This window comes from Primulina tabacum, chromosome 2 (assembly GCF_025594145.1).
Source record: "Primulina tabacum isolate GXHZ01 chromosome 2, ASM2559414v2, whole genome shotgun sequence".
NCBI classification, from domain to species: Eukaryota; Viridiplantae; Streptophyta; class Magnoliopsida; order Lamiales; family Gesneriaceae; genus Primulina; species Primulina tabacum.
Window position 1 is genome coordinate 9,057,339 of NC_134551.1, and position 11,636 is coordinate 9,068,974.

The following is an 11,636-nucleotide window of genomic DNA, read 5'->3' on the forward strand; positions in this document are numbered from 1 at the left end:
AAGATTGTATTTCCGTGCTTAAAATAATGAAGCTAAATATGAATCGGTAGTAATCGGGATGAGATCCGCCCAGGAAGCTAGAGCTACTCAAATCATCATATACTTTGATTCTCAACTAGTTATTCAGCAGCTCAAAGGCTCTTATGAAGCTCGATAAGAAAGATTGAAGGAATATTTAAAAACCATTCAAGAATTGTCGGAAAATTTTACTGATCGGAGTGCAGAGCAAATCCCGAGAGAAAAAAATATTGAAGTTGATGCACTGGCCAAAATGGAGTCATCCATGACAGGAGAAGGCGGCAGGGAAGTCATTCATCATACCAAGCTGTTATCGACCATAGATACCAGCCCGGTAACTTCCCACGAAAGTTCGTGGAAAACACTATTGCTCGAGTTCATATCAGAAGGCCAATTGCCAGGAGATGTTCAACAAGCGAAGAAGATTAAGAAGCAGTGTTCTCGATTCAGTATCCTAAACGGGGATTTATACAAATGATCGTTCCACGACCCTTTGCTCAAATGTTTGGCCGGGCAAGAAACTAAGTATGTGTTGAAAGAAATTCACGAAGGATGTTGCTGATATCATCTCGGGGCTACAACACTTACCCGGAAAGCACTACTGGCTGGATTTTGGTGGCCTACTATGAGTATAGATGTGCGGGAAGTGGTACAGTCTTGCGAAGGATGTTAACTTCATGGTAATTTCTGCAACATCCCACCTTCACCGTTGCAACCAGTTAGAGCATCATGCCCTTTTGATCAATGAGGCCTAGATATTGTGGGACCTTTCCTAGTAGCTCGGGCTTAGAAAAAATTCTTGTTAGTAGTCGTGGACTACTTTTCTAAATGGTTAGAAGCTGAGCATTTGGCCAGTATTACGGAAGAAGATGTGCTAAAATTCATATGGAAGAACATAGTCTGCAGATTTGGCTACCCAGGAAGTTGATATCAGACAATGGCCGACAATTCCAAGGGCGAAGAATCATGGCCTGGTGCAAATAAATGAAGATTACTCGGTCATTTACCTCAGTGGCCTACCCACAAGCCAATGGACAGACAGAGGTCACTAACCGGGTAAGGCCAGATTTCAAGGCGTAGGCAAAGATTGGGTAGAATAGATACCCAGTGTTCTCTGGGCCTATTGGACCACTCCCCAGACTGCTACTAAAGAAACTCCTTACAGCCTGGTTTATGGATCTGAAGCAGTGCTGCCGGTAGAGATTGGGCAAACCTCGACCAGAATTCAAAGTTATCCGAAAAGAAATGATGAAGCTCGGGCCCAGGAATTGGATTTAATCCAAGAAAAAGAAAAAGAGCAGCGATTCGAATGGAAGCTTATCGAAGACGATTTATACGAGCTTATAATAAAAAAGTACGACACCCGAGAATTTCAAGTTGGTGATCTGGTTCTCAAGAAATCAAACCCGGCCGGAGAGGTAGGAAAGTTAGAGGCTCGGTGGGAAGGACCTTACAAAGCAATAAAAGACTCAGTTCAGGAGCATTGTATGTAGAAGATAGCTAGGGCTGGTCTTTGAAAAAACCCTGTAATGCTTTTCATTTGAAGAAATATTGAGCTTAAAAGTGTAATTATTATCTGAATATTAATGAAATTTTTTTCTCAAAGATGTACGAAGCATATTATCTAAACCTGGGAGGCATGAGGCCCCGATAATCTTCTTAAACCCGGAGGCATGAGGTCCCGGTAATTTATTTAAACCCAGGAGAAATGAGGTCTCTGTACTATATTTAAACTCGAGAGGCATGAGGTCCCGGTAATTTATTTAAACCTGGGAGGCATGAGGCCCTGTTACTAATATTTAAACCCGGGAGGCATAATGCCCCGGTACTATATTTAAACCCAGGAGGCATGAGGCCCCGATAATTTACTTAAACCCAAGAGCCATAAGGCCCTGGTGATATATTAAGCACAAAGGGCAAGACATCCCGGCTATTTCTCAAGGCTTATAAAATTTTCAAGGTTTTAATATTATACTTGAAAGAGAAATGTTGATTAGAAGAAGCCCGTTTATCTGGCCACATTTAGAAGCTTCTTAAAAACATTCAAGATATTTTATTAGTTGTTTGATATATTGACAAAGGAAAAAACAGGAAAGATCAGCTTCATTAATAAAAGCTCGAAGGCTGTAAGTACATACAACATGAAAAGATAAATACATATACAATCTTAGTCTATATTCCCCGGGTCAGGCTGCTCATCATTGCCTTCTTCTTTTTCTTTCTCATCCTCCTTGGAAAGGGACGCAATGGTGCGGCCAAAGTCAAGGAAGCCTTCCCGATCCTCCAGAAGAAGCCCGTTCTTCGCACTTGTCGAAGCATGTCCGGAAGAAGGAATAAGCTTTGTCTTCAACCGCCGTTCTAAACTCAGGAGATTGGAGAAAGGAACCCCGCCACTCTTCCTCCGAGAGGCGTTGGGTAGCCAGGCTAGATTCAGCCTCATCTTCTCGAGCCTTCTCAGCATTCACCCCTTCCGACAAAGACTGAACCTGCACCTCGGAGGTAAAAAGAAGATTTCTTACCGTGTTAGCCCGGGCTTGGGCTTCCACAGCCTCTGCTTGGGCCCTTTGAATATTCCACAGAGCCTCCTCCAGCTGCTGATAGTTCACCTCCGAAATTGTCTTCAGCCCAATTACTACCTCTTCATGTAAAAGTCAGGCTTGCTCTAGCTTCCCCTTCATATTTTGATGAAACTCAGTAGCAACCCGAGCTCGGTTGGCCTCCTTCTTAGCCAGGGAAGACACTTCTTCGAAGGCAGCAACTATCATTTGAAGGCCCTACAAGAAACAATGATATTTTTTTTAAAAAAAAAAAGAGAAAAAAGATAGGAGGGGAGGGGAAAAAAGTTTGTAGAAAGCTTATCGAGAAGGTCCGAGAAGTCCCCTCGAATAATTTCTGATTAGGGGACAGGCCCTGTAGATGTACATATTCGGCATGAGATAATAAGCTCTTGACAAGCTTCACCCCCGTCGAAGAAACCCCGTCCAGGAAGAGGTTGCCCCGAACTCTTTGCGGGCTGGTGTGGTAGGTAGGAATTTGGTCAGAGGAGGAAGGGGCGGATTGGACCTTTTGGGACGTGCCTTGGACTCTTTCCTCAGCATCATCAAAGAGGATCAGCTCCGAGCTGGAAACAACTTTTATTTTCCTCCGGATGAGAGGAACGTGATCCACAAAATCACCCAAGGAATTAGGAGGAATAGTCTCTCCTTCTATCTGATCAGGGTCCTGAGCAGAACCTCTTAGTGTGACCGCCTCGACTGCGGCAGATGCCTGTGCTTCAACAACTGTTTGCTGAGTTAGGGCTTCCTTCCCAGAGGTAGCTTTCTGGGCAGCACGTTTTTTCTCCTCAGCCGCCTTTTCAGCTGCCCGTATTCTTGTTAAGGCTTCTTGTATTTCCGAGTTATCTGTCGAAAACATAGGAAAGAAAAACAAAATTGTTAGAATAAGTGTAAAGTAGTAAGGATCGGTAAGGATGAAATAGGAAAGTAAATTACCGAGTTGAGCGCTCGAGCCAGTAGCCATTTCCTCGATCACCCTGTCTAAAGGGTCCTCTGCCCGAGCACTCAACCCGTAAACCAACAAGTTCTCTTCGGATAGGAGGAGAGAAGAGGAAAACTTCTTCCCCTCCATGAGCTTCTGACTTCTGACGAAAGGCTCCTCAAACTTATAAGCCCGGGGAAGGTCAGGTTGAGTAAGAAGGCTGGGCAGGAAGCCAGTCAAACACTGAGGAGAGAGGGAAGGGTGATGTAGAAGAAACTTCCTTTCCATCTCTTTAGAGAAGAATTGATATCATCAAGGAACCGGTTTTTCTGACGGGCAGATAAAGAAAAGGCGTTGTCCCCAAACCAGCAGACAAAGAAATAATCGAGGACAAGGGGGATAATGAGAAGGTTGTGCATTTTGAAGATAATGTAAGTGGAGGCCATTATGCGAAAAAAGAGTTGAGGTGAATCTGGTTTATGGAGACCCCGAAGAAATGGGCCACTTCGAAGAAGAAGGAAGAGATGGGGAATCTAAGACCACTGCGTACTTGGTCTTTAAAGAAAGTAAAGAAACCCTCTAGAGGTTGATCAGCCCGATCAGAGGGATCAGGGAGTCAAATTTGGAAGGAAGAAGGAATAGATCATAGGACTCTAAGATCTTCCTCAGCCCCAGGGTGAAGATTTCTTTCCATGGTGGAAAACCAGGGAGCACTCGGGACATCAGAAAAGGGTGAGCTAGGAGCTCGGGCTTTTCCCTTCTCTTTTTTAGAAGCTTGGGAAGTGCCAATGGTGGGGGGTTTGGTTTTTTTGAAAGTCGGTGGAAAGTATGTTTTTTCACAGAAGGGGAAGGTTAATCGGAGCGAGCCGCTACAGACTCGTACTGAGGTGAGCCGTGCGCATTCGTTCCAGAAGTAGAAGAAGTGGAATCTGACATTTCTTAAGGGACAAGAAGAGTAGAAAAGACTTACGAGTTTTTGAAACTGGACGGAAAAGGTAGCGATCGCCGGAGGAGAAGCCAAGAGAGCCGAAAACACGGAAGATTGTGGAAAGAAGGTGAGAGCATAAAAATGTAAAAATGGGAGATTCTATTGCTTTATATATGTGAAAGAAAATTCAATTTGAACAGTTAATCTAAAAATGAAGGAACAAATATGATGATCTTTGGGAATGGTGCAAAGAAAATGAGCAGACAAGTACAAAATTCAAAGCGACATCCGACCTTTCGACTACTAATGCTTACCTCATGCTCACGTAAGCCATACATAGTAAAAATTTCCCGTCGAGACCCACTTATTGTCACTTGGGACAACGAATAGAACTCTAGCCCGACTATTTAAGGGAAGAAGTTGTGATACCTGAGGAAATATCCCATATTACCCCGGGTCATCGCCGGTTTAGAACCCGGGTAGTCAGGAGATCAGAGCAGCCTTGCTCCGTGTCCAGCGGGGGCTGAGTTCATCTATGATCCCGGGAGATTAGAGCCCGGATAGCCAGGAGAAAGAAGCAACAAGGGTAGAGTTCATCTATGAGCCTGGGAGTTCTTATACAGGTGTCGTGTTTTAGATTATAGGTATGAGGCACTATGACTAGATTATTGAGCATTGGAGTGACTATGCCGAGAAACTATCCGTCGCCCTACTAACGATCTCTGTTATCTTAAGCATGCAGATATTTCAAGAGCCAAGGAGAACTTCTTCCTGAAAATATAGCCCGATCTTGTGAAATTGTCCACCTATCTCGCTCCCAATTCACCCGGTCACATCAATGTCATTTAAAGAATTTCACTTCACTTTTTCATTAGTTTATTCTTGATAGTCGCATCAAATCAAAGAGGCTAGGATCAAGGCCAAATCGAAGATTCACGTCATTTGATAATCAAAAGTTAGAGTAGTGCTTTTCACGTTCAAATTGTACTTTGTATACTTAATACGTCCACTAAAATTCAAAGCAAAAAAAAAATATTTGATAAGATCGGCATCCAAGCAACCAAACACAACCTAATAGATGGATAATATACTGGTGCAGACCACCTCATGTTGGGCCTTGCGGTCATGTTTTATATTGGGAACATTAGATTTTGGATTGAATAAATATTTTTGCAGAAACAGATTTTTAATTGGTTATAGTTATGGGCCTAGTGAGTCTCCTCTTCTAACCCCGTTTACAAATTTCTCTCTCCACTGCCTGCCGGCACCGGACTTTTCGATACGCGCTCTTCTCCGCCTTCAGATCTGTTGGAAACAGATAAAAATGAGATAGCGTGATTGATGGTGGAAATGGCGGCAAGAAGAAAGTGCAGGCTTTGGTGGCCGGAGAATCTTTCCTCTCATGCGCCGTCTAATTTCAATTACCTTTTCGGTTGGTTCATTTCTTCTTCGGAAGCTTCTATCGATATCGTAGTTGCTTTCGCCTGCGACGAGCCGACACTTTCTTCCTCAATTGCCCCACGATCAGATGTCCAGGTATATTCTACTACTATTTTTGTTAATATTTTCGGTAATATGGCTTTTAGTTAGATACTTCTGCACTTATGGGCTTAATTTTGATTCATTTGAGTTGATCAAGGAACAAATTCAGCTTAACTCACCTTTTCATAAGTGAATATGAATTGGATAGCGTTGCTAAAGTTAATTCTTTCATTGCATTACGTTTCAGGCAATATTCATGAAATTATGATATGCTTATTGAGGTTTAATGAGTGGATTTCGGTAAAATTACCAAAGCGGCATTATGTGGAAGCCTGTAAAAACATAAGTTAAATGTGGCTCGCTACTGTGTTGATTTTAGCGATAAAGGATACAGCGGTTAAGATGCTTGGAATTCTTGAACTTTACTCCATAGACGTTGATAGGCCTCTCCCTCATCTACTTTGTTGATTTACTTCATCCCAAACTCTTCGTGTTGTTAAAAAATTAACTCTGGCCTCAATAGATGGATCCACTCTGGATAAAAGAAGATCTGTAGAAAGTTGGATGCTCACTATGGTTTAGTCTTTTTATTTTGGTTACAGCAAAATGTTTTGTCAATATTGGATAAGTGATAGTACTATGTCGAGTCACCAAAAACTTAATTTAGCCATCTTCCATGAATCAGTTTTTTCTGTGGATCTTTATAATGGTTAGAGTCTGTCTATTAGTTTCTACTTTGACACTAGTGGTTCTGAGTCTCATTAGTCATTGCAATCTTTAAATTCTAAGTCAGTTCCATGCTTATGCTTACCCTTTCTCATTCTTTGTTACAATAAATTAATCATTTCATGCTTAGTGATGTCCCACAGTTAATTTATTCTGAAATTACCCTGCAGACTCAACAAACATTTACCCTAAAGTTACACTTACTGTATAGCCGAGACATGGCGTGTTAGTGTTACTGAATTGGGTGCTTCTGATTGAAATTACTCAGTAGTCTTTAATTTTTCTGTGCACCATGTTGCAATGTTTTACTTGAATAGTAACCATCATCTTCCAATTAGGAATTCCTTCGGGTGACAAATGAGAATATGCCTGCATTTCTTCAAAACAAATGCAAATTTTCTCTGCTAGGGTCTTATGTAGCAGAGCATAGTGTCAACGGACAGTCGGCTGTGTATGGAAATGATAAAAAGACATGCAAGAATTCGGCTACCAATAGACAATGTTTGTCACGAAGCCCAAATGCTTGTACGAATAATTCCGGAAGTTTAAGATGTGGATGCCACAAGCTCGATGGGTTATTTGAACAAGTTGGACTTGCGGCTCTAGAAAACACGTGGATCAAGTTTGTCTGTGGTCTAACAGAAACTGTTGGACAAAGAATTCGAGCCATACCCAAAATTGATCACTTACATTGGAATGGAGAAATAGTGTTTCAGTTGGATATCCACGTATGTAAGTCATTTTCACTTGCAACACATACTTTTTTCTTGGTTTCATAAGCTCCCTTTTTACACCCTAACTTGTCTTTTTTTTATTTATTAATGTAGGTCATAATTTATGTAGTTCCCACTTTTAATGATCACCATTATTGCCTGGACCCCCGGGGTTCATTCAACTCGTGCACAACTCCATGCAAGAAACCCAAATGGTTTGACGAGCTTCACCAGAAAGATTCACATCTTAACTTGGTAAATATGCTTAAGAACTAAGAAGTACTGTCATTTCAGGATATCAGTTTTCTGACTGAATTGCATATCAGGACGCTGTCATTATGGCGATGAATACTGCTAGTGCTGCTCAAATGATGCTTAGTAGATGTCTTAATGCGGAGTCCGGTATTCGATTCCGAATTGTTTACATGTAACCTCTCCTGACAATGGTTATGTTCCTCCCCTAGAACTAAAAGTTATGCTTGATGATGTAACAGCTTGTTGTTCCTTTACAGGATCAAAATGTTCATTTGGAAAGCATTTTCAATATTTGTTGCTTCCCTTTCAACAGTCATATATATATTTCTTCAATACGCGCATATTCTTTTTGGTTGCATGTCTCACACATTCATGTATAGCATACTGGGAAATGTATTTTGCAATACTAGGCAAAGCATCCTACTCCGCAGCTGTCAGTTATTGTATTGGCCTTTCTTTCTACAAGATCATGGTAAAAGGTGATGACCTGATGATATGGCTTCTTGATTATGTTTCCTCATCCGATTGTATTGATAGTTTGATATATGAATCATTTAAAACATAATTATCAAGCTTATTTCGGATTGCATGCTTTTGTCATATCTAATCCATATGCACGGTCATTTCTTTAGTAGGACACGGGCCCATGGACACAAAAGTGGTGTGATACTAGGCAAGAAATTAATGCCAAACATAAATTTAAAGCATCCCTGGAAAATATAGTAAGAAAAATTCACTTTTTACACTACGTGAAATTTTAGCACTTGTTCAACCAAATCGCGTAAATATTTAGAGAGATAGAGAGAATACCGACATTGAATACATTGGAAACAGATACAATTCATCTCAGTTGCATTTTTTGGACCTTATCATTTGTCTATGCTTGAGGAATTTTGATGTGAAGTGAGAAATTATTGCACGGCTGTTAGGAAAGTCTTTTTCCTTCGATTCCTTTGGTGATCTATACTTGCTTTATCCATATTTCCATTTTCAGCAAAGAAGTCAGTGTTCAACAACATGTTATATTCATATTCCCTTTTTGTTTTGACTATCTTATAGGTCTCAGACATGTGTTAAGTTTGCGGAGAAAGCTGCACTCCACAAGCACTTAATGTGGTCAAATATTGTGGTTGATGTGTTTCTTGGGAATGTATTTGGCATTTTGCTTTGGTATTTGGCAGAACCTTGTTGCTTATGGTTTTCAAGCTGTGCTCATGACATTACAAATCATTGCTTAAGTACTAGCGTATGGCTGATGGGAAATCCAGCAGGTTTTAAGTTGAATACTGAGCTGGCAGGAGTTCTTGGAATGATTTCTCTAAATGGCATTCAATTTTGGTCGACTCTTTGGGTGTTTATGAGTTTTCTCTTCATCAAGTTTCTGAAAGGACTTGCTATATGTGGGATTTTTTTGGGTTTAACAACAGCCGCAGCTCTAATAATTGATACAATTTCCATAGCCACAATTCATGTTTTGACATTTCATTTATTTCTGTCACTTCTCTATTCATGTCAGATACAGACTGTGGCAGCATTATGGCGACTCTTCAGGTCTTACTTTATTATGTCCCATTTGTAGCTTTTTAGTCTAATTGGCATGATTATATGATCAGTGGGAAAATGTTGTGAAAGTCGGAGTCCTGATTTTTTTTAAAAAATATGTTATTGTATTGAGGTAAATATCTGAGACTGGAGAATTTATCCTTTATCCAGCCTTTTGAAGATTCTGAGATGCAGAAAACGATATCTTGTCCTTGAAAGTCTCACATGATTTTTGTACTGCTTGCTCTTCCTCCTTTTGTCCTGTAATACTCCAGTGCTGTAACCTCGTTTTCTTGGTTACGTACTCTCATTTCTCAACTTTCGGCCTTTTTTCTTCTCAGAATGTTTATTAATTAAATGCAAATATTTAGTAACATTACCTGTCGTGAAGAGCAGTCTGGTCACCCACTAACAAAATTTTAGTGAATGGACACTTGTTTTGGTTAGGGAGGCAAATGATCAGACTAGACCTGAAAGTTAAGGAAATTGTGAGACTTAAGTAAAATACACTAGGTTCAAGTTCCACAAAAGTTGCTGCTCTATGACATATGTACTTCACGGAAACTGGCTATCTACTCCATTATAAATATTGCTGAAATGTTGATGCATGATATAGAAATGTGTTGTTTTGTTTCAAAATCAGTCCTTGAGATTGTCATTTAGAATTCTTATTTGTGAAGGAAGAAGTGGACTACGGGGAGTTTTATATAATGCAACACCATGTGCTAAAATCCATCATTTTTTCTGGACTGCTAGTTTACAAGCTTCAGGCGGAAATTCAAACTTGTGTATTGGTTTTTTAGATTTCCGTATTTTGTGCATCCACACACACGGACGCATAAAAAGGAATCATAGAATGGGCAAATGACATTTGTATACATTTAGTTGTAAATTTATGTGTGTACATATATGTTCATTATTTTGTTATGACCGATGACTTCTTTCATGTTGTTAAATCAATAGCTTGAATTAGTAAGGATCTGGAAATTATCTTTCGAAGTTATGCCATGTTTATATGGTTACTTTGGCTGCTATTCAGTGTGTATTTACATAAATGTTAAATCAATGACAGGGGTAGGAAGTGGAATCCTCTACGTCAAAGATTAGATAGCTACGACTATACTGTGGAGCAACATGTAGTTGGTTCTCTCCTCTTCACCCCAATTTTACTTCTATTGCCAACCACGTCTGCATTCTACATTTTCTTCAGCGGTTTGCACACAGCTGTGAGCTTTATCTGCTTGTTTATTGGGGTGACCATATCCATCATTCATGCTACTCCATATTCTAAAATTTTCATTTGGCTAAAGACGAAGAAGAGATTTCCATCAGGGATATGGTTTGAAGTGGCGTCGTGCAAATGTATTGAGAGTGGAGCTGTCAATGATGGTGACAAATCCACTCGGAAACTGCATAACACAGCTTGTGCTGGTGGTAAATCCACCATTTTGGTTTTATTTCTTCGGAGCAACTACTTGAATTTAGGTAAGACCACCTAGTGTGGAAAATTTATCAGTTGTGAAATCTTGTGGCTTCATCGATTCTTCTATCTCATAAGAAAGGACCCCGTCAACTTTAGTTCATAAATTATTTTAGTTTGCGTTGAATCTTGTAAATTTCTATGGAATCCTTGATCCTGGCTGCATTTTTGTGTTGCTAATAGTTCAGGAAACATTTATTGAACCTCTATATAATTCTATCTAAAAAAAAGAGCTTTCTTAGAATATGCAGCTATGTTCTTGGATTCCTGTTATATAGTCCGGAGCTTATCACTCTGTATTGTACATCACTTCGTCTATAGTTATGCAGTTACACATTCACATTTGTATATGTTTGCTCTTATTTGTTGTAATAATTTTTCAGGAGAAGTGGTCTGGCCACACTACAGGCACGTCTATGGAGCATTTTCCAAGTCGTCCATAATTTCATCAGCTTATAGTCTTCTAACTGGAACAAGGTATTCCTTCTTGCCCCCTCCCCCAACACCTACTGTGCTCCATACAACTGGCCTTATCCATATATATTAAGCTAATCATCTGTGTTTTTAGCGAATTGTGTTCGTTTCATATATACTCAATCTGCAGCACTCGATCCTATAATGTGATGCATGTTCCTTCGAAATTGCCATGGATGGTAATCCCCTGGAAAGAATATTGGCACCTTTGCCACGATTCTGTCTACGCATGCAGGCCAAGTTCATGTAAACCTTATTCATAAAATCATTTGCGGCAATGACAAAAGTTGTGGTCTTTTCTTACTCGGCACATCACTTGCGTCTTCTAGCAGTGCTGGACTCGTACACAAACAAGCACCACACATGTTTTAATAACATGATCATTTGGAAACTGTAGCTAAAATTTTTGACCTCTGTAATGTTCCAATCTTTTCCAGGGCAGGAGTTCTAGCTTTGCCTGATAATGTTCCGTGTGAAATTACATCGTTGTTAATTTGGCCAGATTGGTATTTTCTAATGAAACTATTCGTTAAAAACACAA

The 11,636-nt window shown here is 40.1% G+C and overlaps 2 protein-coding genes across 3 annotated transcripts; both read left to right on the forward strand.

Annotated features, from left to right (window-relative positions):
* Positions 1–653: 653 nt before the first annotated feature.
* On the forward strand, positions 654–1,511 carry LOC142537467 (uncharacterized). Its single transcript, XM_075642976.1, has 2 exons — positions 654–698; positions 1,158–1,511. The coding sequence occupies exons 1-2, from the start codon at positions 654–656 to the stop codon at positions 1,509–1,511; spliced, it is 399 nt and encodes a 132-aa protein (XP_075499091.1).
* A 4,101-nt stretch (positions 1,512–5,612) lies between these two features.
* LOC142529690 (uncharacterized) lies at positions 5,613–11,636 on the forward strand. Of its 2 annotated transcripts, none has more exons than XM_075635299.1 (9): positions 5,613–5,959; positions 6,970–7,359; positions 7,459–7,599; positions 7,671–7,771; positions 7,857–8,078; positions 8,659–9,150; positions 10,214–10,626; positions 11,005–11,098; positions 11,226–11,636. In XM_075635299.1, exons 1-9 carry the CDS (start codon positions 5,765–5,767, stop codon positions 11,356–11,358), a joined length of 2,181 nt encoding a protein of 726 aa, XP_075491414.1. In that variant the 5' UTR covers positions 5,613–5,764; the 3' UTR covers positions 11,359–11,636. The 2 variants fall into 2 exon arrangements, with proteins under 2 accessions (XP_075491414.1, XP_075491421.1); XM_075635306.1 differs by having other exon boundaries at positions 7,980–8,078.

Bases quoted from the DNA above. Each gene is read 5' to 3' on its own strand.
- LOC142529690 (XM_075635299.1), top strand. From the start codon at position 5,765: ATGGTGGAAATGGCGGCAAGAAGAAAGTGCAGGCTTTGGTGGCCGGAG. The intron at 5,960-6,969 runs GTATATTCTACT...TCTTCCAATTAG, and splicing joins CCCCACGATCAGATGTCCAG to GAATTCCTTCGGGTGACAAA. The intron at 11,099-11,225 runs GTATTCCTTCTT...CTCAATCTGCAG, and splicing joins AGTCTTCTAACTGGAACAAG to CACTCGATCCTATAATGTGA.
- LOC142537467 (XM_075642976.1), top strand. From the start codon at position 654: ATGTGCGGGAAGTGGTACAGTCTTGCGAAGGATGTTAACTTCATG. The intron at 699-1,157 runs GTAATTTCTGCA...ACCACTCCCCAG, and splicing joins CGAAGGATGTTAACTTCATG to ACTGCTACTAAAGAAACTCC.